The sequence below is a fragment of the Myxocyprinus asiaticus genome, chromosome 17 (genome assembly GCF_019703515.2).
Source record: "Myxocyprinus asiaticus isolate MX2 ecotype Aquarium Trade chromosome 17, UBuf_Myxa_2, whole genome shotgun sequence".
In the NCBI taxonomy this organism is placed as follows: Eukaryota; Metazoa; Chordata; class Actinopteri; order Cypriniformes; family Catostomidae; genus Myxocyprinus; species Myxocyprinus asiaticus.
Genome location: NC_059360.1, coordinates 49,721,167 through 49,747,500, shown reverse-complemented (window position 1 = coordinate 49,747,500; position 26,334 = coordinate 49,721,167). Strand labels below are relative to the sequence as shown.

At 39.1% G+C, this 26,334-nt stretch overlaps 2 protein-coding genes across 3 annotated transcripts in view; one reads left to right on the top strand and one right to left on the bottom strand.

Moving 5' to 3' along the window:
- The window catches only part of ppp2r5ca (protein phosphatase 2, regulatory subunit B', gamma a), a 27,220-nt gene extending 13,985 nt beyond the window's left edge, over positions 1–13,235 (top strand). For both annotated transcript variants that reach the window (XM_051722859.1, XM_051722858.1), the window contains one exon: positions 7,419–13,235. In XM_051722859.1, coding sequence (XP_051578819.1) covers positions 7,419–7,553 — 135 coding nt within the window. In that variant the 3' untranslated portion in view covers positions 7,554–13,235. The remainder of the gene's footprint in view (positions 1–7,418) is intronic.
- Positions 13,236–23,687: 10,452 nt separating this feature from the next.
- On the bottom strand, positions 23,688–25,587 carry dio3a (iodothyronine deiodinase 3a). Its single transcript, XM_051722964.1, has 2 exons — positions 25,536–25,587; positions 23,688–25,423 (listed from the first exon to the last, which is right to left on the bottom strand). The coding sequence occupies exon 2, from the start codon at positions 25,275–25,277 to the stop codon at positions 24,465–24,467; it is 813 nt and encodes a 270-aa protein (XP_051578924.1). The 5' UTR covers positions 25,278–25,423; positions 25,536–25,587; the 3' UTR covers positions 23,688–24,464.
- Positions 25,588–26,334: the final 747 nt, after the last annotated feature.

Genomic DNA, 26,334 nt, shown 5'->3' with positions numbered 1-26,334 from the left:
AACCGCTAATCCATCCTGTATATGTCCCCACAGCAGTGAAGCTCCACCCCTCACCTGTCAATCAATCAACCAGAAAAATAATCTTGGGAGAAACCAGACTCACTGTGGGGGCCAGTTCCCCTCTGACTAACATCATGAATATAATGACAATATTAGTTATTTATGTGCAGTGCAAGTCATGGTTTTAAATTAGTAAGCTAAGTAAGTGTTAAGGGTCAGTGTTTAAACAAATAGATATTGTATTAAAAGATTAATGTCTAAATTCTTAGAATTTACATTCTTAATTAACTGCAGAAATGCAAACAGATGCATTGTCTTTTGTTGTTTGGCTGATGAAGGCTGCAATTAATTTATTATCTATGTATTTTATTTTAAGAGTGTAGTCCATCTTAAGTCCAAGTTTCAGGCAGTGTCCAGTGAATATCTGGCTGGCACAGGCTGCAGTTAGTCGTCATCACTCAGTGACATGTAGTAGTGGGAGTCGGACATCAAGCAGGACCAGAGCTGGATCTGTCTGGCTCTGGTAACCTCAGGATATGTATCCCGAAATAGAATAATAATTAGCGTAGATGCTATTCACTTTAAAACAGGATTATAGAATATGAGATGTGTTTCCGGTGCCGGCAGACCTAAGTAAAGCAGCATAACTATGAGTTGCTAGATAAATTAGGTGTATTTTTGGCTAAATAGATAGTCTTAATAGAGTCTTTAGTCTAGACTTAAACTGAATGAGTGTGTCTGAGTCCAGAACCATCTTCAGAAGACTATTCCATAGTTTGGGAGCCAAACAGGAAAAGGATCTACCACCTCTTGTAGATTTTGATATTTTAGGAACTATTAACAGGCCAGAATATTGTGATCGTAATGAATGTGATGGAATATAGTGTGAAAGAAGGTCACTTAAGTACTGCGGAGCTAAACCATTCAAAGCTTTGTATGTAGTTAACAAAATTGTCAAATTAATGTGAAATTTAACAGGTATCCAATGTAACGATGATAAAATGGGGCTAATATGATCATATTTCTTGGTTCTCATCAGTACTCTGGCAGCTGCATTTTGAACCAATTGAAGTTTATTTATTGATCTTGCTGGACATCCTCCCAGTAATGCATTACAATAATCTAGACTTGAGGTCATGAACGCATGAATTAGTTTTTCAGCATCAGCGACAGAGAGCATGTGTCGTAATTTTAGCAATATTTCAGAGGTGGAAGAATGCTGTTCTACAAACATTGGAAATTTGATTTTCAAAGGACAGATTGGTATAAAATATAACATCTAAGTTCTTCACTGTTGAAGAGGATGTAACAGTACATCCATCGAGAGTCAAATGATATTTTAGCTGCTTATTTTTAGAGGTTTTTGGTCCAATCATTAGAACCTCTGTTTTCTCAGAATTGAGTAGAAGGAAATTTCTGGCCATCCAATCTTTGATTTCATTGATACACTCTGCTAATTTGGAGAATTGTGAATTTCGTTGGGTTTAGAAGAAATATAAAGGTGGGTATTGTCGGTATAATAGTGGAAACTTATTCCACAATTCCTGAAAATATCTTCCAGGGGAAGCATATATAAGGAGCAAAGCAGAGGCCCTAAAACTGATCCTTGTGGCACTCCATACTTAACTTTTGTTTGATTTGACAATTCCTGGTTTACACATACAAAGTGGTAGCAGTCTGATAAATAGGACCTAAACCATGCTAATGCAAGTCCACAAATGCCAATATAATTCTCCAGCCTATTCAAGAGAATGTCGTGATCTATGGTGTCGAAAGCAGCACTAAGATCTAAAAGCACTAGAAGAGAAATTCAGCCACGATCAGATGATAAGAGCAAGTCATTTGTAACTCTGATAAGTGCAGTCTCTGAACTGTGATGGGGCCTGATAACCAGTTTGATAACTGCCATTTTAAAGTTTCTTGGGATATGTCCTAAGGATAGCGAGGAGTTAATAATATTAAGAAGAGGTTCTGAGATTACAGGGAATATACCTTTTAAGAGTTTGGTTGGTATTGGATCTAACATACATGTTGTGGCTTTTGATGTTTCGATAAGTTTTGTTAGCTCTTCATGACCTATGACAGTGAAGGATTGAAGTTGCTCGTGAGGAAAATTATGAGACACTGTTTTCTGAGGTGCTGTGACAGATGATTGCATAATTCCATTTCTGATTATTTCAGTTTTATCATTAAAGAAATTCATGACGTCATTATTATTGTGCTGCGACAGAATATCTGGATCAGTCAATGCTTTATTCCTAACCAAGTTAGCCACAGTACTGAATAAACACCTAGGATTGCTGTGGTTTTTTTCTATGAGTTTGCTAAAATATGCTGACCTGGCAGCTTTTAGTGCCTGTCTGTAGCTACAGACACTATCCTTCCATGCACCACTAAATACCTCTAATTTTGCATTCTTCCATTTGCGCTCCATTTTCGGAGCTGCTCTCTTGAGAGCATGAGTGTGATCATTGTACCATGGTGCGGGGCTTTTTTCTTTAATTTTCTTTAATCGTAGAGGGGCAACACTATCAAGAGTGCTAGAGATGACCGTATTTATATTTCTGTTTTTACATCAAGTTCTTCTAGACATTTAGGCTTACTGAGTATATGAGACAATTCTGGAAAATTATTAGTGAAGCTATCTTTAGTGGTTGAAAGAATAGTTCTTCCTGAACGATAGAGTGGTGTAGATTGAGTAACATTAGCTGATTGCAACAAACAAGAGATGAGGTAATGATCTGAGATGTCATCGCTCTGCAGTAGAATTTCTATAGTATCAACATCAACTCCATATGACAGAGTTAAATCTAGTGTATGATTATGATGATGAGTTGGTCCTGTCACATTTTGTCTGACTCCAAGAGAGTTGAGAATATTGATAAATGCTAATCCCAATGTGTCATTTTCATTATCTATGTGAATGTTGAAGTCACCAACAATTAAAGCTCTATATACAGTAACTAATAGATCCGACAGAAAATGAGCAAATTCACCAAGGAAATCAGAATACGGCACGGGTGATCTATATACTGTAGCAAGGGTAAAAGACAAAAGAGATTTTTTATTTATATCTGACTGTGTCATATTAAGCATTATTAGTTCAAAAGACTTAAACTTATATCCTGTCCTCTGAGTAACACCAGAAACGTCACTGTAAATTGTAGCAACACCTCCTCCTCGACTCTTCAGACGAGGCTCATGTTTATAACAATAACCTGGGGGAGGAGATTCATTTAAACTAATATATTCATCCGGTTTAAGACAGGTTTCAGTCAAACAGAGCACATCCAAACTATGATCTGTAATAATTTCATTTACAATTAGAGATCTAATGTTTAGTAGCCCTACCTGTATATGGTGTTTATCTTTATTTTTTTATTTTTTTCAAGTTTGATATCATTCACATTTTTTATAAATGATTTAGTGAGAGTTTTGTGTTTGGTAGTTCGGGGAACAGACACAGTCTCTATATGATATCTAGGTGATACAGTCTCTATGTGTTGTAGTTTATGTGACATGTGTGACATCTCAAGGCAGCTAGCAGATGTTCGGATTAGCCAGTTTGTCTGCTTCCTGATCTGTGCCCCAGTTAGTCAAATACTATCACTATTAAGACTATGAGCCAAATTACTTGAGAGGAGAGTGGCACCTTCGCTGGAGGGATGGAGTCCGTCTCTCTTTAGCAGGTCAGGTCTACCCCAAAAACTCTTCCAATTGTCTATAAATCCTATGCTATTCTCCAGACACCACTCAGACATCCAGCCATTCAGTGACACTAATCTACTATAAACCTCTTCACCACTATGAGCAGGGAGGGGACCAGAGCATATTACAGTGTCTGACATAAATTTTGCAAGTTCACACACCTCTTTAACATTATCTCTAATCTCCGACTGGCGAAGTCAGACATCGTTAGTGCCGACATCACCAGAGACACATCTTAATACCAGGTGGAAATGGGGTCTACATATTTTGTGAAAATGCTAATTTTTTATTTCAGTGATTTAAATTTCACTAGTGGCAATGTTAATTTCAGTTCACGAGTTCATCTGCCCGAAAAATGTTTGAGTGATAAAGGGTAAACGTATGTGGCTCGAGAGAGAGGCTCGACTCGAGCTCTAAATTTACCCTCCAAAAAGATGCTTAAAATAAAGGACAGCGAGCACATGGATAGATCATAAGTGCTTTATAGATTACTGTATCCTTAGACGTGTATGCGACAAATAATGCTGTAGTGGAACCGTTTAAGCGCAATGTTTAACCCCCCCCCCCCTCCAAAATGGGTGAAAGAAACGGCAATGCTAAATCTTGGAAAACTGCACCAAAGCATCTGGCTTGTGGAGGCAGCCTTATGCAAGGGCCCACTGTAGGTGGAAGGTTTAGATGAAAGGACCTGTATAGGACCATACGGAGCTGTACCTTAGGTATAATATCAAATCAGCTGGCTTACGGAGTGTAGAGCCGAGGAGGGCGGGGCCAGGCTGGAATGATGCACGCCCGGTCCCCAATCAGCCTGATGGGGCGCGCGAGGGATAAAGGCGGCCGGGGACGACGGTTCGAGAGAGAGAGAATTGCAGGCAGCTGTACTGTGTGGGTTTTGGTTGTGTGTTTATTATTAAACTATTATTTAAGTTGTCAAGCCGGTTCTCGCCTCCTCCTTTCCACTGAACCCCTTACACGGAGGCAGCCTCATGTAAGGGTCTGCCCAGAGACAGGAAAATATGGGTTATTGAAATGAACAGGAGGGAACGGGAACCGTATCTGTAATGCTCATAATGGCTGTCACGAAGCGAATACTAAGGGCTTCAGCAGAATCATGGTAAATGCTGCTGCGGCAGTAGAGTAAATTGGGCGTCCTGTGGAAGCAGAGTTAAGGCGCTGCTGTGGCAGTAGAGTAAATTGGGCGTCCTGTGGAAGAAGAGTTAAGGCGCTGCTGCGGCAGTAGAGTAAATTGGGCGTCCTGTGGAAGAAGAGTTAAGGCGCTGCTGCGGCAGTAGAGTAAATTGGGCGTCCTGTGGAAGAAGAGTTAAGGTGCTGCTGTGGCAGTAGAGTAAATTGGGCGTCCTGTGGAAGAAGAGTTAAGGCGCTGCTGCGGCAGTAGAGTAAATTGGGCGTCCTGTGGAAGAAGAGTTAAGGCGCTGCTGTGGCAGTAGAGTTGAGTATTTGGGAGCATGGTGAAGGAGCTCCTGTGGGAGCACTGCTGTGTTTCCATTGTTGCAGATGCACTTCGATAAAAGATATCAAACTTAGAAATTGAGAGCACCTGTGGAGGAAATAGAAATAACTCAGTTTACACACCTGTAAGGGAAGCAAAAGGTTAGTTAGGAGAACATTACAATTACAGTTGCATAAGAGCGGGGCACTGCTGCGGCAGTATCAAGCTCAGACTGGAGGAGTAAAGGAGCTTCCATTGTTGTAGATGCAGTTCGATAAAAGTATCGAAGTTAGAAGTTGAGAGCGCTTGTGGAGAAAATAGAAATAATGTAGTAAGGGAAGCAAAAGGTTGGTTAGAAAAAAAAACATGATGATTACAATTACATTCGAGTGGGGCACTGCTGCGACACCCAAGAACATGAAAGATCACGTGATGCTTTGGAAAGGGAGAGCCCTCCCTACATCTGAATGGATGGCTCTCACTGCCTTCGAACGGGAGAACTCGCACTGCATCTGGATGGGAAGCGGGGAGGGGGAGGTGAAGGTGTAGCCATGTGGTGCTAGGTAGGCAGCCGAATCAAAATCCCTTGGAAGGTGGCGGTAAAGTCTTGGAAAGAAACCTATAGAGAAAGCGGAAGAAAACCTGCATACAATCCTGTGAAAGAAATGTAAATAGAGTCTCGCAGACACCTGCTGGAAGTAATATTGGTGCCCGTGAGGATGGTGCAGTTGCAGGAGTTTCCTGTAGAGAAGACAAATTAGTCACATGAAGGTGAACCTTTGGATTTATCACAAATTTGGAACATTTAGGAACAGTAATGTGAGTGACATATTAAAATGATCTGACAATAGAAAAGCTGCAGCTCTGTACTTATCCCAATGAAGTTATACTAATACCTCACTTACCTGCTACTGTTACTGTATACACATATACAGTATACCGCGGCATGTGAGCACATACTGTATGTGGTGAATGGGGCAAAATGACCAAATTGCATTGATAACTTAAAATAATTGTAATGTTGTTAAACTAAAGTAGAGAGCATTAATGAGGCGCTTATGTTTTGACCATTATATGCAGAAAATGCACTGTATGTGGAAACTTGAGGAATGAAGCTTGAATTTCAAATGTTTGTGATAAATCCCCATGGGTTAGAAAGCTTCATAATCCTATACTAATAAAAACATTAATAGATCAGTAAACCATAAAAAACAAAACTCTGAACTGTAATGATGCCAGAACGACTCTAATAAAGTGAAACATGTAACATAGCTGGATATAGGAATTTGTGCCTTGATTTATGTTGAATTACAGCAGCAGTCTTCATTGTGCTGTTAACGAAATACAGAAATATAATAAGCAATGTCTGCAGGTGTCAGAGGGAACGCGGCTGAGCAATAGCATCAAATTATCTGAGAATTAAAAGAGCTGAAGCTCTGTGCTGCATACGGATATGCAGAACAAATAGATTTGTGATCATTATTGAATGGATTGACTTGTCTGGAGCTGTGAGAGAGTGAGAGACAGCTGAAGCGCAGTAATTAAGATGAGTGGAACCACCTGTGCGGTAGATTAACTTTTGCCATTGGGAGGAGCTTATCTGAAGAGGGCAAATGCTTCACAGCGGAGTTGCATTCAGGTCTCTTGCTGCATAGATCTGTTGCAGGTAAGTGGGTGGGGCCAGAGTGATGTAAGCGGCGGTTTAAATACTCTGCAGCCTGCAGGTTGATTGGCAGATTAGATGAGCAAGCTCCTCCCAAACTTTAGTTTAAGAACTCCATATATCTGTAATGTCATTGTAACTAGTAGTAAAAACATCTTTTATGATATCTTAAGTTACTCTTCAATTTACTGATATCTGAAATCCATTTCCAGATATCTAAATATCAAATCTAACATGTTGAAACAGTTGAAACGCATTTACAGATCTCAGACATTAGTTGTTATTCAGTTGTTGATCTCAGGAATGGATATTTGTACTAGTAGTAATGTAATTATTGATATAAAAATAAGCACTTTCACTAGTGGTAGAATTAGCATTTTAACTAGTGAAAATGTAATTGTTGATATCTATAATTCATATCTTGCACATGATTAGAAGTAAATTCGGCCTGCAATAAAAACAACTGTGACATCATCAACATACAGATATTTACATTGAATAAAGAGTCAAATCAGATCAAATATGTTGTTTATAAAAGAGTTGATTTTTGAAGAATTTTGAGCTTCAGTTCATGATTGTGTGTGTGTGTGTATGTAGATCCAGAGAGATCATAGGATGGATCGGCCGCTGGTCAGGCGTAAATCAGATCTGCCTCAGGACTCGTTCACCACTAAAGCCTTGGAGTCGCACCGGCGCGCTGAAGAAATGCTGACCAACCATGACGGACACTAACTAGCTAACTAACTAACAAACTAACTCACACGTCATGCTGTAGATGCAGCACCATCAAAGTCTCGTGTTTATTTGAGATCTTCTGCATCTCCAGTGTTTGTTCTGACACGTCACTCTGAATTAATCCAGCGGCAGAAAATAAAGCGCGAACAGAGACAGGTGGCAAAAGTTCATGTTTTTCTTCTGTGTAGTTTATAAACCTTTTATTTTCAGAGACGCGAGGACTGTCACCAGTGCCAATACTGTCATGTTTATTAACTTCCTGTTTCAGTAGTTTAATTCATATGTTTTCTGCTCATGTGGTGTTTTAGAATAACGTGTTAAATCTGTGTGAATACTGCAGACCCTGAACTATCATGACTTTGACTTTAGTACTCTGAAATGAGTTCATACACTTCATGAACGCTTGATATTTCAGTTTCAGTCTTTAATCGATGACTTCTGCTAATATCTACCACTCATGTTTTCACAATATACACACGGTAAATGTCTCTGCCTGGAGTGTGTGTGTGTGCGTGAGAGTGTGTGTGCGTGAGAGAGTGTGTGTGCGTGAGAGAGTGTGTGTGCGTGAGAGAGTGTGTGTGCGTGAGAGAGTGTGTGTGCGTGAGAGAGTGTGTGTGCGTGAGAGAGTGTGTGTGCGTGAGAGAGTGTGTGTGTGTGTGTGTGTGTGTGTGTGAGAGAGTGTGTGTGTGAGAGAGTGTGTGTGTGTGTGTGTGTGTGAGAGAGTGTGTGTGTTTGAGAGAGTGTGTGTGAGTGAGAGTGTGTGTGTGTTGGTTTGTGAGTGAGTGTGTCTGAGAGTGAGTGTGTGAGTGAGAGTGTGTGTGTGTGAGTGAGAGTGTGTGTGTGTTGGTTTGTGAGTGAGTGAGAGTGTGTGTGTTGGTTTGTGTGTGTGTGAGTGAGAGTGTTTGTGTGAGTGAGAGTGTGTGTGAGTGAGAGTGTGTGTGTGTGAGTGAGAGTGTGTGTGTGTTGGTTTGTGAGTGAGTGAGAGTGTGTGTGTTGGTTTGTGTGTGTTGGTTTGTGTGTGTGTGAGTGAGAGTGTTTGTGTGTGTGTGTGTCTAGTTTCTGTCATCAGCTGATTCTGCTGAACATTTCTGAAGAAGAATGTTCATCTCATGTGTAATTCTGTTCATCAGCGAATCATCTGAGATGCAGCTAGTCATTATGATTCTGCACTTCGTTAGTGAGAAACACTTCAGTCTTTCCAGAACGATCTCAGTGCCTTTACAGCTGATTCTGTGATGAGAGTCGTTTAAGTGATTCACTAATAATGATTCACTGGAGTGTTCAGATGAATTCAGATGATATAGGCACATCGACAGAGAAACACACAGCAGTGTGAAATCGACACATCGATTGTTTTTCATTTCATTCTGGATAATTATTGAGTTTATAAAACTACCTAAAGCACTTCCTGAAAACTTGAAAACTCCAAAACGTTTTTCATTGTGTGTGTGTCTATAGCATGCTTATAGATCCGTTTATAAACAGCTTCTCTTTTCTATACCGTTGTTTGAATTTCTGTATGTATTACTGCCTGTCAATTATTTTATTTGTTTCCTTTAATCTGTCAAATAAATTCATGCAGTATGTGAGTATATAAATGTTGTTGTATAAAATACCCATCTCCACTTCCTTTTCCAAACACACTCACACACACACACACACACATAAAATACACACACACACACGTCATGTGAATTTCAGCGATCGGCCCTTTTTTTTAATTTTTTTTAATTTATTGTGTGTTGCTGATGAAACACAAAACATTAGAATCAATATTAAATTCTGTCTGGATTCGTCTAAAGAAATATTTTTTCTTTGATTCTGTAGTAAATGTGTGTGTGTGTGAGTGTGTGTGTGTACAAAATACTATATAAAGTCATGTTAAAAGTTTAAAGGTAACTTACAAAAATATCAAACCATTGTTTTGGTCAGCAGAAATTGTAATTAATAAATTGTGAAAATTACAACATGTAAAATACAAGTGCCAACTTGCCCCAACCTGACATTTATGAAAAATACTCTTGTCCAGTTCAATCTTTCAGTTAAAATCTACCTTCTTTATATAGTTGACTCTTAAAGTATGCCGATGTGGTTTTACTTATTACAAAAATGTGATGACATTGGAGTTTTAGTTTGGAAAATAGATTCTCAAAAATGATTCAAATTTCAAAGAGGTGTTTTGACTCAAAACCTGATCTGCCAATCAACCTGAAGTTACTCTTAATGATAATGTTTTCTAGATGTTATATAGTTCATGTATACAGTTTACTTATCATTTCTTCTAATAGTACATCTCATTATTTTTACACGAGTAATCAGTTATTTTTCTACATTTTGCACCACTAGAGGACTCTGTGTGCTCTCGTGATGTTTGTGTGCTGCTGAAATGACTGATGTTTTTTTTACAAACACAGTATGAGCTGGTAAAACAGGCTTTTATCTTATACCTGCCTGATGGATTACTCCCGGTGTGCAACAGGGACTTAATAAATCAGGACAGTATGTCAGCTGTTGCTTTCACAGACTCTTTCAAACTCGAGTCGACATCAATCTATAATCACTGGAACTCACAGATGAGTGATGGTGAATCAGCATTACATTTACGTGAAAGTTCATTAAAAATGAAAATTCGATTATAATTTTGTTCCAAACCCATATGACTGTCTTCTGTGGAAGATGTTTACCAGAATGTTCATGCTGATGATCTCCATAATCCATTTGAACTGTGCGCTTTATTCCAAAATGAATGAATTTATTTTACAGCTTAGTGTGAGGAACAGACACAAGTCATTATTAAGTGTTGGGCATTATATTATTGTGTTATTCCTAAAAAAGTAATTATGTTACACTGTAACTTTTTATGATAAGTGATGTGTTAGTTTAACAACTGTTTAAAAATGTTTATGATTTACTACTTTAATCTACTTTAACCCTTTAAGCATGAGGTGTTTTTAAAGATTTTCTGTTTCAGTGGCATACCCAAAATTAAAGGCTCATAACTCGACAAAAAAACAAGGAGGATCAAGTGTTTGATATCACTGTAAAGAAAACTTTTCACTTTTTTTTAATGACATAGATAAAAGTTGAGCCAAAAATGTACTGATTTGACATTATAAATCTCTGGGTGTAAATAAGGTGACTTCTGAAAAACTGCTTTTGTTTTGTTCCCAATCATGTCAACTGTATCTGAGAAAAGTTATAACATCACAAAAATAATTTATCATAGTGTCCAAAAGCCTCTCCAAACAAATAAAACATAATAATTGTACATAAGAACTAATTACACATGCAAACACAACAATGACTAAAGGTTTGCATAGCATGCAGACATGATTTTAGTAATGAGATTTCACAGAATGAGTTTCATTCTGTGTCATTTGAGTCATCATTGAGTCTGTGTCATGTATTTGGCGCCATCTCCTGGTGGACATATGTAACATTGTGCTTCATGTGGATTATCTAATGATCTATACATCTGATTATCTTGTGTGTGGACTCCTTTGAAATATAACCACCTCCTCTAAGTAATGGTTTGTGATATTTTATATTTGTTTATTTTTCTGAAGTTATAAGTGAAAACGCGGCATATAAGCAACACAAACATAATTATCAAAGACATATACTTAGCTATTACTCGCTATATTTATGCCTGTGAGTAAAACAAATAGGCTGATTGTATTCTACTCTTTGAGAGCTTTTCAACAACATATGACACATGGACATTTGATGAGTCTGATGTTTGTACTGATTACAATAATATGTACAGTGCAATTTAAAAAAAAATTATCAAAAAAGAACACTTCTGATTTATATAAGCACTTGTTCAGTTTTGGGCATAATGTCTACATGCATTGGAAAGTAAAGCTTCTAAGCTTTCAAACGATACCTATTGTGTGTTGGTCAAGACTGTAGTTATTAATTTTTTCTTTCTCGCATATGAGCTTAAAGGGTTAAACCTCTAATCAATTCCATCAAGTTAAAAGGTCACAATGTTAAATCAAACATGTTTGAAAAATCAATGGAAGACAATCTTTCACATCCTGGAACGAAAAGAGTACAAACATGGTAAAACATTATACAGATGATAAATGAGCAAATGAGTAAAAGATTAAAGCCAGAGATAATTGACAGTCTGATGGTGTGATACTCGATAACAGATAATGAGTTACAGTATGATTGTGTCTGAATGTAGGAAATGAAGCAAGTGAGCAGATCACACAGCGTTTGTTTGAATGTTTTTCTGTGACCCAGTAACAGGGGAAGACTTGGGTTAGTTACCCATGATCCCTCTCATTCCTCCTCACAGTGGTCTAACATCGGATCCTGTGAGATTCACATGCTGCTGCGGTCTGGAAGTGTGTCACGGAGATGAAACTGATGATCTTAGATCATTAAAACATTTGTCCCATTTAAAAGTTAAAAGACAATCAGAATGTTTATTTCTGTGTGATGTGAAGTGAACAAATGTCACTGTAGAAATCACATTGGTTGCTGAGGTCACATATGTAATGGTCCTTTGTGGTCCTTAAAAAAGTAAAGGTGCTTCCAAGGGTTTTTGGCCACACCCTAGGTTTATGTGAAATGCTTCCACTGCCATCAATGTTTTCAATTCTCTGTTCATCATATTCTTTATACTGGATCAGTATGGCTTTTCAAGCAGCAATGCTTCATTTTTACAAGAGTCTCGGTGTGCACCGATCTTTATGTTTGGTGTGAGAAAGATTGTGTTGTAGCATGGCGGCCGTGTCACGCGGGTGTGTCGTGTTCAGGTTCACATTGCTCATCTATTTAAAACAGAGTTTTTGCATGCCTGAGTATTCTCCTGCATTGGGGAATCAGTTTCAATATGCATGCACTTTGTTTTCAGTGTTTGTGTTCTGATTATCTCCATGATTTACTTCATATGTCTACATTCACTGTTCTCTCTTAAAGGGGAAGTATCATCTGTTGCTGTGTGCCTTCTGACACCTAGTAGTGTTTTTTTTTTTGCAATGTCATTACTGAATCACAGTCAAATAACAGAGCAGTATGCCTGGGTCTTTATCAAATAGTCAAGAAACCCCATTTAAAGACATCTTCAATACCTCTCCTTTATTAAATAATTTGTATGTTTTGACTGTATATCTTTCACGTTTTAGATAATATATTGAATTGTCATTTGCCTGAAAATCCCTTGTCCTCTTCATCGGGTACACCAGTTCTATTACATTTACAGTTATTTATGTGTTTCTTTTCTTTTCTTTTTTCAGGTGAGTGCTATACTGTATGTGCTAGGCCTATCAAGTGTGCAAACCCAATAATTTTCACATGGTTCATTATATATGTCATTGGTGGTTATTGCTAATGTTCATGTAAAGATTACATTTTTTGCAAATAATTATTCAATGGTATGATTTGTGGATTGGATTTATTAGTTGTGGTGCTTTTGACACCATCTGGTATTTCTTTTAGAGAATTTTTCATTGGTGTTCATCACTGGTGTTTCAACAAAATTTACCCTCAGCTCTGAACGAAAACTGAACTAAATTGTGTTTTCCAATATTTCAAGTTGGGAAGTCATCTTCTTGAGTGACCTGCCTAATTTGCTCGATACATCAAATAAATATAATTAACAGGGCTGTTTTACATTATTCCCAAATATGTAAATGTATTTTGTTTAATTAAAGTTCTCTGCCAACATTCCAGAGTAAGAGAGTGAGTTGGGTAATTGTAACTGTTATGCTCTAAGCTTCTGTTTTATTACTGACATCTGCTGGTCAAACTGTGCTTTGACAACATCTTGATATAAGGTTAGTGATGGTATTTTTCAACTGTTTTGATACTGTTCTGGGATTTACGCTTCTTTCGAAGCAGTTACCGAATATTTAGTTGATTGATTTTTCATACATCATGGATCATGCATACCTGATGTGGTCTTGACACGGGCTTCGACAGAAGCTTTGGTATCAAACATCACATCATTACAAGCATTTACATATTTGCCCTCATCTTGTGGCATTCTCCAGTCCCTGAACCTTCAGTTGTCTAAGATTTAAAATAGTAAGATAACCATTTAAAGACATTTTCCATTCCTTAACTTTTATTAAAATTCAAGATGGTTTGACCTTATTGTTTACTTTGCATAATATAATGTAGTTGTTAATTACCTGAAATCCTTTTCCCCCTTCTTCTGGAACACCACTCTATGATATTAAAGTTTAATGTGTAATTTTCCCTTTATTTCTCTGGTGAGTGAATCTATACTCGCCCTTTTTGCAAGGGCCATACTAAGTTAAGGCGACAGAACAGTTTGCAAATCTGTAAAAAGATTTGGATATTTTGTTCAAACTTTTAAGAATGAAGTGAGAAAAGGGGCCTGGGTACCTCAGCGAGTATTGATGCTGACAACCACCGCTGGAGTCACGAGTTCAAATCCAGGTGTGCTGAGTGACTCCAGCCAGGTTTCCCAAGCAACCAAATTGGCCCGGTTGCTAGGGAGGGTAGAGCCACATGGGGTAACCACCTCGTGGTCGGGATTAGTGGTTCTCGCTCTCAATGGGGTGCGTGGTAAGTTGTGCATGGATCGCGGAGAGTAGCATGAGCCTCCACATGCTGTGAGTCTCCGCGGTGTCATGCACAACGAGTGACATGATAAGATGCGTGGATTGACGGTCTCAGAAGCGGAGGCAACTGAGACTTGTCCTCCGCCACCTGCATTGAGGTGAGTAACCACGCCACCACAAGGACCTACTAAGTAGTGGGAATTGGGCATTCCAAATTGGGAGAAAAGGGGATAAAAAAAAGTGAGAACAGCACTCAGAGCAGACACTACTATCAAAACCAGCACTGCTTTAAGACTTAAAATAATTAATATATATTTATTCTTACAAGGAGTGTTTCGGGTTTAATACAACTTAAGCTCTATTGACAGTATTTGTGACATAATGTTGATTTGCCACAGAAAATAATTTTGACTTATCCCTCTTTTTCAAAAAAGAAAGAAATTGTGTGCAGTAATAAGGCACATAAACAGGTCAGATACACAAAACATATACACACTGTTTTTTTAAAAGTATAGACACAATACTTAAGCATAATGTGTTTAACATGACTCTAGTGTGATAAAATCGCAAACTAACCTGGTGTGTTTAAAGTTATCCAGTATTTCAACTCCATTGTCATGACGATGTAACATCGGTAAACAATAGGCATAAATCCTGGAAACTTGATGTAAAGTAGATCAAAGATAGAGTTGACATGACTTTTGCGTTTTCAGGTTTCATCATTGTCTTCTGTTTTTGAACAAGCCATCGTGTTGTCCTGTTTATGATGCGATTGTTGCCATCGTATTGGTGCGGGGTTATTGCACAAACAATGCTCACCCTTCTGCAGAGTTTATAAGCTTAGCAAAGCTTTGGCATCCTTTTGCTTCATATAACACAACATAGCACAGTACTCACCCTTCTGCAAGGGCCAGATGCATCGCACAGCATTGTTTATCCTTCTGCAAGGGTATTGCACAAACAATGCTCAGCTTTCTGCGAGGGTTCATACGTGTCATTATGCATTGTTTATCCTTCCACAAGGGTATTGCATAAACGATGCTCACCCTTCTGCAAGAGCTCGGACACTTTGCAAAAGCATTCATATTCTTTTGCATAGAGTTAGCTCAAACGTTGATCACCCTTCTGCATAGCACAGTACTCACCCTTCTGCAAGGGCCAGATGCATTGCACAGCATTATTTATCCTTCTGCAAGGGTATTGCACAAACAATGCTCACCTTTCTGCAAGGGTTCATACGTGTCATTATGCATTGTTTATCCTTCCACAAGGGTATTGCACAAATGATGCTCACCCTTCTGCAAGGGCTCAGACACTTTGCAAAAGCATTCATATTCTTTTGCATAGAGTTAGCTCAAATGTTGCTCAACCTTCTGCAATGTCCAGATGCATTGTCTACCCTTCTGAAAAAATATTGCGCAAACAATGCCCACCTATTCGCAAGGACTTAACAATTCTCATAAGCTAGTCTACCTTTCTGCAGGGTATGGTACAATAGAAGTATGTTTGTACAGTCATATACAGGTGTTTATTTGCATCATTCATTTCTATTTCTTCTTCTTTCAGATTTTTTCTTTACCTTCTGAAGACCTGGTTGTTTTTCTAAGTCAAATTTTGTATTTTCCTTTTGGGGGTATAGGTTTAAATTAAGTTCTACTTTTCTTTTGGGTTAAACTTCTCTCCCCTGCTGTCATCACCTTCCAGCAGGATACATTGGTACGAGCAAATGTCTGAGCTCTAAACCGTAAGACAGGGCTAAAGCCAAAGGAAACCAATTCATATATTCATATTAAATCTTTCTGGTAGAATCTTGATGGCTCCTGCTCACTATAAACTGTTATTCTATGTTATTATATTAAGCAACAGCATATGGGTTTAAATGAAAGAATTTATAATTTTTAGGTGAACTACTTTAACTGGTGGCTCTTATTTTTTATTTTTTTATTTTTTAGCACAGACCTAACAAGGACATACAATAGTTGCAGTTCAAGAACCCTGGTCTCTTTTAAAAGAAGACCACTTAAGAGATGCTGTCCAAAAGTCAGAATTAATTTAAGTCATAAAGAAAATAGTTAGAAAAACTAAAATTATTTGAAAATAATATTTTCATTAAAAATATATTAAACTGTTCTTGGCACAACTTAAAAAAAAAAAAAAAACACAATGTAGTCAGAGGCCAAAGGTTTGTTTTATGTCAAATCTGAGGGTAATAACTCTCCTATTTTGAATTTTATGGATTATTTTCTAAGACAATGCAACTTCGAAAAGCTAGCCAGATAACTACATTCATTAATTCACTTATAATATGCACACATTCACTCTTTGAGGCAGCATCAGTGCAAACGATCGCTGATAATAAAGAACTCGTCACAGAAGCGACAGATTGAAGCCACAGTGGGAAAAAGGCTTTGTGCCAAGAAAAACACCATCAGGGGTCTCATCATCAGGACTGAATCCACTGAAAGATCATTGTGTGCCTGAAAAACACCAGCGTCTGGATCATTCATCACATGAACATATTCAAATAAATATGTGAAGATTATTTATAGTTCATGAATGTGATGGTAGTAGAATAGCAGCATGTCTGTACTGTGACCTCTGCTTTCTAGAGGTCACCTGAGATGACACTAGTCTGATTATGCGTCATCATGAGGCCACCTGGGTTTCTGTAAATGAACTGCATGGGCCAAAGTGCCACATAATTGTGCGTGACCTCTGATCTTAGAAACCCACTGATCTGCAGCTCCTGGAAAAGAGACTCGGCCGAACTGTCCAAATGAGAGCAAGAGAGTCCAACTGGAGCACACAACACTGCCAAACATAGAGCGAGTGAACAGAAGCAGTCTCTTTCTCAGGTCAGCCGACATACAAAAGATTGTTGTGCTTTTAAAGAAAGAGAATTCAATCATTTTGCTCATGTAGTTCACTGAATAACATCCACAAAAACAGCACATTCGTTTCTTTTCTTCGTACGTTATCAAGAAGTCACTGAAAAAATGCCATGTTTTAGTCTAATGAGAAAAATAGTTTAGAAATTGAATTTTAGAATTGAATTGAATTGAATAGCCTAAAGGTTTGGAAGGTGGCACATTCTCCACTACAGAAGATTTCATGTATGTTTGTGTGTGAACTGTGACGATTAAATCTGTGTTTCAGCTCATCTCTGATACATGTCTTTTGATCTACAAAAACAATAGCAACACAACCGTTGATGTATTCTGCTATTCCAAATCTTAACTGAATTTGCAGCATGTTTTTGGGAGTAATAACTCTCTTCTTTTTATAACCTTTTTATAACCTTATAAGCTTTTTATAACCATTGGGAAACTGTACAAGATAATGATTATTAGCAGTTGAATGATCCATTAATGATTATTAATGAAATATCAATATTAATTTCATTATATAGAAAAAGGATGCAGAGTAGAAAAATACATTTTAGAGGGTCTGTTTTTAGTCTTTCCTTGTTTATGAAAAAATGCATGCTCGCTTCAAGATTTTAACATGAATGCATATATTAAGTTATTATTGCAGGTTACTTGGTAAACACAATCATATTCACACATAGAAATACAAAATGCAGCAATGGTTGAGATCCAAACAGCAAAGTAAGTGAAGTATTCCCAATAATTCTATGTGTTAATGCTTATATTATCCATGTTTATTAATTTAAAGAAACAGTTCTCCCAAAACTGAAAATTCTCTCATCATTTACTCATCCTCATGCCATCCCAGATGTGTATGACTTTCTTTCTTCTTCAGAACACAAATGAAGATTTTTAGGAGAATATTTCAGCTCTGTTGGTCCATACAATGCAAGTGAATGGTGACCAGAACTTTTAAGCTCCAAAAAGCACATAAAGGCAGTGTAAAAGTAATCCATAAAACTCCAGTGGTTTAATCCACGTCTTCAAAAGTAATATGATAGATGTGGGTGAGAAACAGATCAATATTTAAGTCCTATTTTAATATAAATTCTCCTCCCTGCCCAGTAGGTGGTGATATGCACAAATAATGTGAATCGCCAAAAACAAAAGAAGAAAAATATAGTAGTGAAAGTGGAGATTTACAGAGAAAAAGGACTAAAATTTTGATCTTTTTCTCATTACGTTTTACTTTTATGCTAGCTTTATATGCTTTTTGGAGCTTCAAAGTTCTGGTCACCATTGACTTGCATTGTATTGACCTACAGAGCTGAAATATTCTTCTAAAAATCTTCATTTGTGTTCAGCCATACACATCATACACATCTGGGACGGCATAAGGGTGAGTAAATGATGAGAGAATTTTCATTTTTGTGTGAACTGTCCCTTTAAATTGTTTACACTAAAAGCAGACGGCACATGCCGAACCTGATCATCTTTATTATTGTTTTTTTATTACTATTTTTAGTCATTTTTATAAGAACAACAAAACATACAAGCCAGATCACATTTCAAAATAACATAAGTGTCTATGTAAAATGGTTTGACAGAACTCATGTAAACAAAGGGACAACTGGACATCTTATTAGTAATCAAATATGCAAATATGTGTAATTTAATTTCCGTTGTCATGTAGATGCTGGATGAAGCGCCCCAGATTTGAGAATATTTTTTAGAGGATAAATCTTCATTTTCCACTCTCTCCAAATGTCTGACTATAGTTTACAGTAACTCAGTGGTTTGATTAGCACAGACTGTAATAATGATAAAAAATTAACTTTACTTGCTTTTTTCTGCAAAAGCACTGAACAAAAAGTGACTCATCGAGTGAGTGAATCCCGCGCCACACACAGTGCGCTACTCCAGTTGTTCTGCTGGTGGCGCTGCAGAGCTGCTCGAGTGATGCGAGATGAAGTGAAGAGAAGAAAAGTCTCAAGCCACTGAACACACTAATCTTTTTTTTTTTTTTTTGTGGATTTTCTCCCATTTTCTCCCCAATTTGGAATGCCCAATTCCCAATGCGCTCTAAGTCCACGTGGTGGCGTAGTGACTCGCCTCAATCCGGGTGGTGGAGGACGAATCTCAGTTGCTTCTGCGTCTGAGACCATCAATCCACGCATCTTATCACGTGACTTGTTGAGCACGTTACCACGGAGACATAGCACTTTCGGAGGCTTCACACTATTCTCCGCGGCATCCACGCACAACTCACCACTCACCCCACCGAGAGCAAAAACCACATCATAGTGACCACGAGGAGGTTACCCCATGTGACTCTACCCTCCCTAGCAACCGGGCCAATTTGGTTGCTTAGGAGGCCTGGCTGGAGTCACTCAGCACGCCCTGGATTTGAACTTGCGACTCCAGGGGTGATAGTCAGCGTCAGTATTCGCTGAGCTCCCCAGGCCCCCCTGAACACACTAATCTAATCATGTCCCCTACTGACTCCAGTTCACAGTGTATTCTTTCATTTCAAACGCAGACACATTTATTTATTCTCTTCATTAGTCTGTAGTGTCACTCATTGCTCATCAGTAGATCTTCTGTACATTTGTTTCTTTGGTCACTTGCCTTCCACTGAAAACAACATTTTGCTGCTCTAAAACATCATGTGTGTTGAAATTCACCATACATAATAACTTTAAACTACTCACTTCATTTCTAAGCATTAACAGTCTCTTTAATTACAAGATCTCAAATCAACACAGTTATTTTAGCGCAAGCTCGCTGCCGCAGCAGCTCCCGCTCTGACCACTCTACAACTCACTACAGCTATACACAGCCTCCGTCAGAACAGACACAAGCTGAATTCGGCTCCACTAGAGGCAGATCACGTGCCACGTCACACTCACTCATAAATCATACCGTATACCTGTCATAATCTTACGCTCTACTCAAGTCTAAAGTAACGGGCTTAAATCAATGCCGAATGATTCGGCTCGGCTCCTCGTTTATACGCAGCATAAACTTTTCACACAAAACACAAGCTCCTCCGGTTAACCGCCGCATGGTCCCATGCTCGAGGATTTAGCCTGTTTCATTTCGCATAGGGAGCTCCATTAAAAATTCAGCATTTATTAACTTCCTCAAGAATCAACTGTTCTACCGTCGAATGCCGTATGGGCCCACGCCTGCGGACCCAGCCGTCTCACAGCTCCGAGCGAGCTCAATAATAATACAGCTAAAACATTCCCATGAACTGTACGCTCTCCCTTTGAATACAGTGTGGTCCCACGCCGAGGATCCAGCCCGTTCAAATCGCAAATTGAGGGTCAGGGGGACGCTTGCTTATCCTTGTCAATCATCCAGGCCGGCCCAACCATTTAGACGCTGCGGGGGCCCTCCAGCCAGTCCGGAAGCCCCCCCATCTCAAATTGCTGGACAGGCCCACCACAAACACTCAAGGGCCCTCCAGTTTGAATCACAGCAGGGGGTTCTCCCATTCGAAAGCGTGTGAATTTATTTGTATAGTGGGCTCCCGATTGGGAGTGCAGCAAGGACTCCCCCGTTAGAACGCCGTGAGGGCCCCTCCATTGCGTCTGGAGGGGGGCCAAGGTCGGTTTCTAGTGGCTAGGATTCACGCCTCCACCAGATCGCGGGGGAGGCGTTGCAGACCCCTCCAACACAATCCATTCAAGGACTCATCAGCAGTGGGATCTCGTTAGATCAGCAGTGGGATCTCCCACCCGAATGCAGTGGGAGCTCTTCACGTTTATCTGTATTGTGGGCTTTCCTGTTTGTGGCCTGGGATGACTCCCCCGCGAATGCAATGAGGGCCCCTCCTGTTCGAATGCAGGTTGGGCTTGTTTGCTCGAGCGGCCGCCGAGTCTCCTCCCAAGTGGCTCGCACCATTCGCCACACGAGCCTATCCGTTGAACCAACCAAGCCAGGAGGGAGACTTAAGGTCAATCTGGGCAGCTAGGATTCACGCCTCCGTCCGGGGAGACCATGCCCTTCCATGGGGGTGCATCCTGCTTTAGGGCATAACGATCCCTCCAGCGCACAACAGCTCTCGCAGAGCTCATTTCCCTGCGGCCGATACCACCACTGTCCCTTCAGTGTTTCAACATGCATTCACTCTCCAATCTCCTCCTGTCCTACACCTCCCAGTTTCCTATCCCCTGACACGGACCCTAGCGCGAGGCTGCCTCAGCTAGCGGCCCCGCTTGAGTCTATCTTCTTTGGCACATCTGCCCATCTCACACAAGATAGCCAAGCAAACCCCCCCACATTTTGCCCATTTCCGGTTCATCTTTTGAGGGGACAAGATGTTTCGTATAATTTCACATCTAATTCTAAATTTCAAGGCTCCATAGCTAAAGATTTGCTGTCCTGTTTACAGGCTTCTTTTGGGGGGTATTCGAGCTTGTATCAAGTCTTGAGCCTTGAGCCCTTTACCCCGGACAGCGAGCCACACGTTTACACTATCCTTTATACATGATTACATTAACTTGCGAACTACTAAAATGTAGTTTCATTAACAAGGTTTGGGAAGAGCAAGTTCATTTAATCCAACCAATCACACAGCCAGAGTAAGAGTGTATAAACAGCTGCTTACCTCTACACGGCATCGAGTGTTTCTGGCATCCCTCCACCTCCCCATCTCCTCCTATTTATTCCATCAATACTAATCCAGTCCAGGGGGGTATTCAAGCTCAGGTCAAGTCTTGAGCCTTGACCCCTTCACCCCGGACAGCAAACTTGTTTACACTATCCTTAATACAGGATTACATTAACTTGCGAACTACTAAAGCACACGCGCACACACACACACACACACATAAACACACACACACACACAGATACGCACGCACACACACACACACACACACACACATAAACACACACACACACACACACAGATACGCACGCACACACACACACACACACACACACATAAACACACACACACACACACACAGATACGCACGCACACACACACACACACACACACACACAGACACACACATACATAAACACACACACACACACACACCCACTCACCATGTTTTTATATCATTGTGGGGACTCTACATAGACTTCCATGCATTTTATACAGATCTAACGATAATTTCTATCCCCTAAACTTAACACTCACAGAAACCTTTTACATTTTCAAAAAAACATCATTTAGTATGTTTAATAAGCCATTTCCCTCATGGGGACCGCTGGCTGGACCCACAATGCAGGTTTTACTGTCCTTGTGGGGACATTTAATCCCCTAATGTAGTATAAACATGTACACACACATACTTACACACTCACACACACACACTCACTCACACACCACACACACACTCACTCACTCAGACACAAACTCATACACACTCACACACTCACACACTTAGACAAAAACTCATACAGACACACTCACACACACACACACAGAAACACACTCACACTCACCCACACACACTCACACACACTCACTCACACACCACACACACACACACTCACACACACTCACTCACACACCACACACACATACATACACTGACACACACACACACACACACACACACACTCACACACCACACACACTCACGCACACACATACTCACACACTCTCACACACTTACTCAGACACACACACACACACAGAAACACACTCACACACACACACACTGCTGATTAAAACAATTACCAACATTCTCAACACAACCAATAATAACTTAACAATCACAACCAGTGTGACAACCTTAAATGGTAGGTCATCAGAGTGAAATTACATTTTTTTCTGTTTGTTGTCCATAAATCAAAACGGTTTCTGATTGTGTTCTTCACATGTTAGAATTAAAGTAATAGTTCAGAAGATTAACAGGAAACACAGAAACAGTCCAGTTCAGAATATTCCGGGTTCAATACAAGTTAAAATCAATCAACAGCATTTGTGGAATAATGTTGATTACCACAAAAATGTATTTCGACTCGTTCCTCCTTTTCTTTATAAAAGCACAAATGTGTGTTCCAGTGAGACACTTACAATGGAAGTCAATCTGTAAACATTAAAATACTCACTGTTTCAAAAGTATACACACAAGACATAAACAATATGTGTGTTAACATGATTTTACTGTGATAATCACTTACTAACCACATCTGTGTGACGTTATAGACAATTTTACAACTTTGTTGCCATGACAGCGTAATGCTGAAAACCCTTAAACCCTAAAATGACTGTAAAAAAGATGATTTAAATAACTTTACAGCTCCAATAATACACAAGATTTAACAGAAGAATAAATGTAAGTGCTTTTATAATATTATAAGCTTCAAATTTCTGCCTATAAACCCTGTACAAATTGACCCCATTGACTTCCATTGTAAGTGTCTCACTGGAACACACATTTGTGCTTTTATAAAGAAAAGGAGGAACGAGTCGAAATTAATTTTTATGGTAATCAACATTATTCCACAAATGCTGTTGATTGATCTTAACTTGTATTGAACCCGGAATATTCCTTTAATTTGTTGGGTTATTAAATAATAATGTTGATAAAAGGGTGCACTATTGGAATATTTTGTATATTTGCATGAGTCATGACAATGTATATTATTTGAATATAATTTCTTATAAAGTCTTGTGAAAACAATGAAACATACAATCATTTTACAGTAATTTACTCTGAAATAATGATCTGTTAGACTCCATCATAAAATCTAATGTTGGTATAGCTGAAGATATATGAAATATCTTATCAGTCATCAACAATAAGTAATGCTAGTGTGATTTATTACTGATAATAGATTAACAGTGCTCTGTGTTTAACATGTTGAAATACTCTTCACTGCAGGTGATTAACAGGTTTAAATGACCGATAAATGTGCAGCTCTATAAACATCTAATATTGCAGCTGTAATTCAGTCTTTAAGTGTTTTAGTTCACAGATTTATAAAAGGAAAACAGTCATTATTAACAGATAACTGACAGAACATTTGAAATATAAAATCAGACCTTTATTCACATTGAAACACGAGCTCTAGCAAATCTTTACAGTTGAATGACAGTATTGCCGTCAGTGTTTTGTTTTAATTGTGTTTTACGACTTAAGTTATTAATAAAAAATATTAAATAATAATTAAAATAATTGGCGTATTTATTACAAATATGAAGCATTTGTCAAATAAAGTGTTTGTACTGAGATGTCAACTGAAAACCCAAAGCAAAAGTAAATCCATAATCCTTTATCTGAATAAGACTTCTTCCACAAGCCTCAAAATGACTTTAATAAAAAGGAGCACATTTACAGAGTGATTCTCCTGTATTCACACATCAGTGTCGATTTTCTGGTTGTGAACCTTTTACAAATCGACCTTCACAAAAAATACGGGAGGTCAAGAGAATATTCCAATAATAATAATAATAATAATCTATAGTTTAATCTGTGTAAACACATGTAACACGAGAGGAACACTGTCACATGAAGTTGTGAAGAGAAGATTTACACTTGAATCACGGCAGTGTCGAGAAGACGCTTTCGGTACTGATGGAGCCAGAGTCTGATCTCAGAGATCCGGTAACTCTCCGGTCCTCTGCCGCCCTGATAAACCACCTTCCCGTCCTGAACGATATAAAGTCTGTCGAAGAACGCTCCGTACGCGCTGTTGGACGAGTTCTCCATACTGTCCGCCACGATCACGCATCCCGGCACCTTCTGCTCCATCAGCCGCGCCGCGAGCACTCGCTCCTCCACACTCCGGTGTTTGCGGATCTGATACGGAGCGTCGGAACTGATCCATCCGTCTGACGGATGCGCCTCCTCGATGTAAACCAGCAGAGAATCGGCGATGTCCGAATACTGAAGGACGAGTCGCCGGAACGCCCGGAGACGCTTCATGAACGGGGGTCAGCTGCAACTGCCGAAATTCAGCACCAGCGGCCTGTTGTCCCGGACGAAGTCAAAGATCCGTTTGGGCTTCAAGTCGGCGAGCTGAACTACTTCACTATTCGGCGCATCGAGCCCGAGATCAGCGGATTTCATCCAGTCCAGTTTGTGTCCGTGGAAGACCGCTTTGAGAGACTCCCAGCTGAACATGCGATTATTATCGGAGATGCACAGCGGAGGGTCATCATCATCTTCTTCTTCATCTTCTTCTTCTTCTTCTTCCTCTTTACAATGATCCTTCAGATGAAATAAAACTCTCTTCCTCACGCACAGAAAATCAAGACACCACAACATGAGCGCTGCGACGAGGAAACGCGGTAAAATCAGCAAACACACCACCGCGTTCTTCAGCGCCTTCACAGTATTCATGATCAATAATGTCACGCAGATCGATCAATACTGTGACAGTCAGAGTGAGTGAATCCTTCCGATCTTCAGTGGCTTTTATATGATGAATGAATGAATGTCAGTGAGTCACTCCGCCTCCAAACACTCGCTGGAATAAACCACGAACTCTGTCAGGAATAATGTGGAATAAACTCAATTAATATGATTATTTCATCAACAGCACACTTAAACAGATCATAAAAATAAAACTTCACTCGCAGTCTCTGTGATCAAACTCACTCTTTCAACAGATGACATTTACAAAACTAAACAGAGAAACTATTTAAACACTCAAGAGTCCAGAAGAGTCATTTAGTCTGAATTCTGTGGACTGAAGAGTGTGATGCTTATTTATGTCCATCAGCTTTGAGTTCCCAGTTAACCATCACAACACATCAGAATCAGAATGAGCTTTATTGCCAAGTATTCTTACACATACAAGGAATTTGTCTTGGTGACAGAAGCTTCCAGTGTACAACAATACAAAAACAGCAGCAAGACTTTTAAAAAATCATTAAAATTGAATAAAAAATAGATAAATATTGAAAAGAAAAAAGATATATATAGAATACACAATAGACTATATACATACATATATATATACACACATACATACACATACACACACATACATACATATACATATACACATATCCACATATATGACTATATATACATACATATACATACATACATACATACATACACACACACATACACATACGTAGTGCAAATCTAAATACAAATCGGTTATGTACAGTGCAAGGGAATGTAATGGCAGAAGAGGTTGGATGTGTTGGATAAATATAAAAAGACTAAACTGTGTATTGCACATTAATTATTGCTCAATGGGGCAGTTTTATCTGTTCATGAGATGGATAGTCTGAGGGAAAAAACTGTTCCTGTGCCTGACGGTTCTGGTGCTCAGAGCTCTGAAGCGTCGGCCAGAAGGCAACAGTTCAAAAAGATAGTGGGCAGGGTGAGTGGGGTCCAGAGTGATTTTTCCAGCCTTTTCCCTCACTCTGGAAGTGTATAGTTC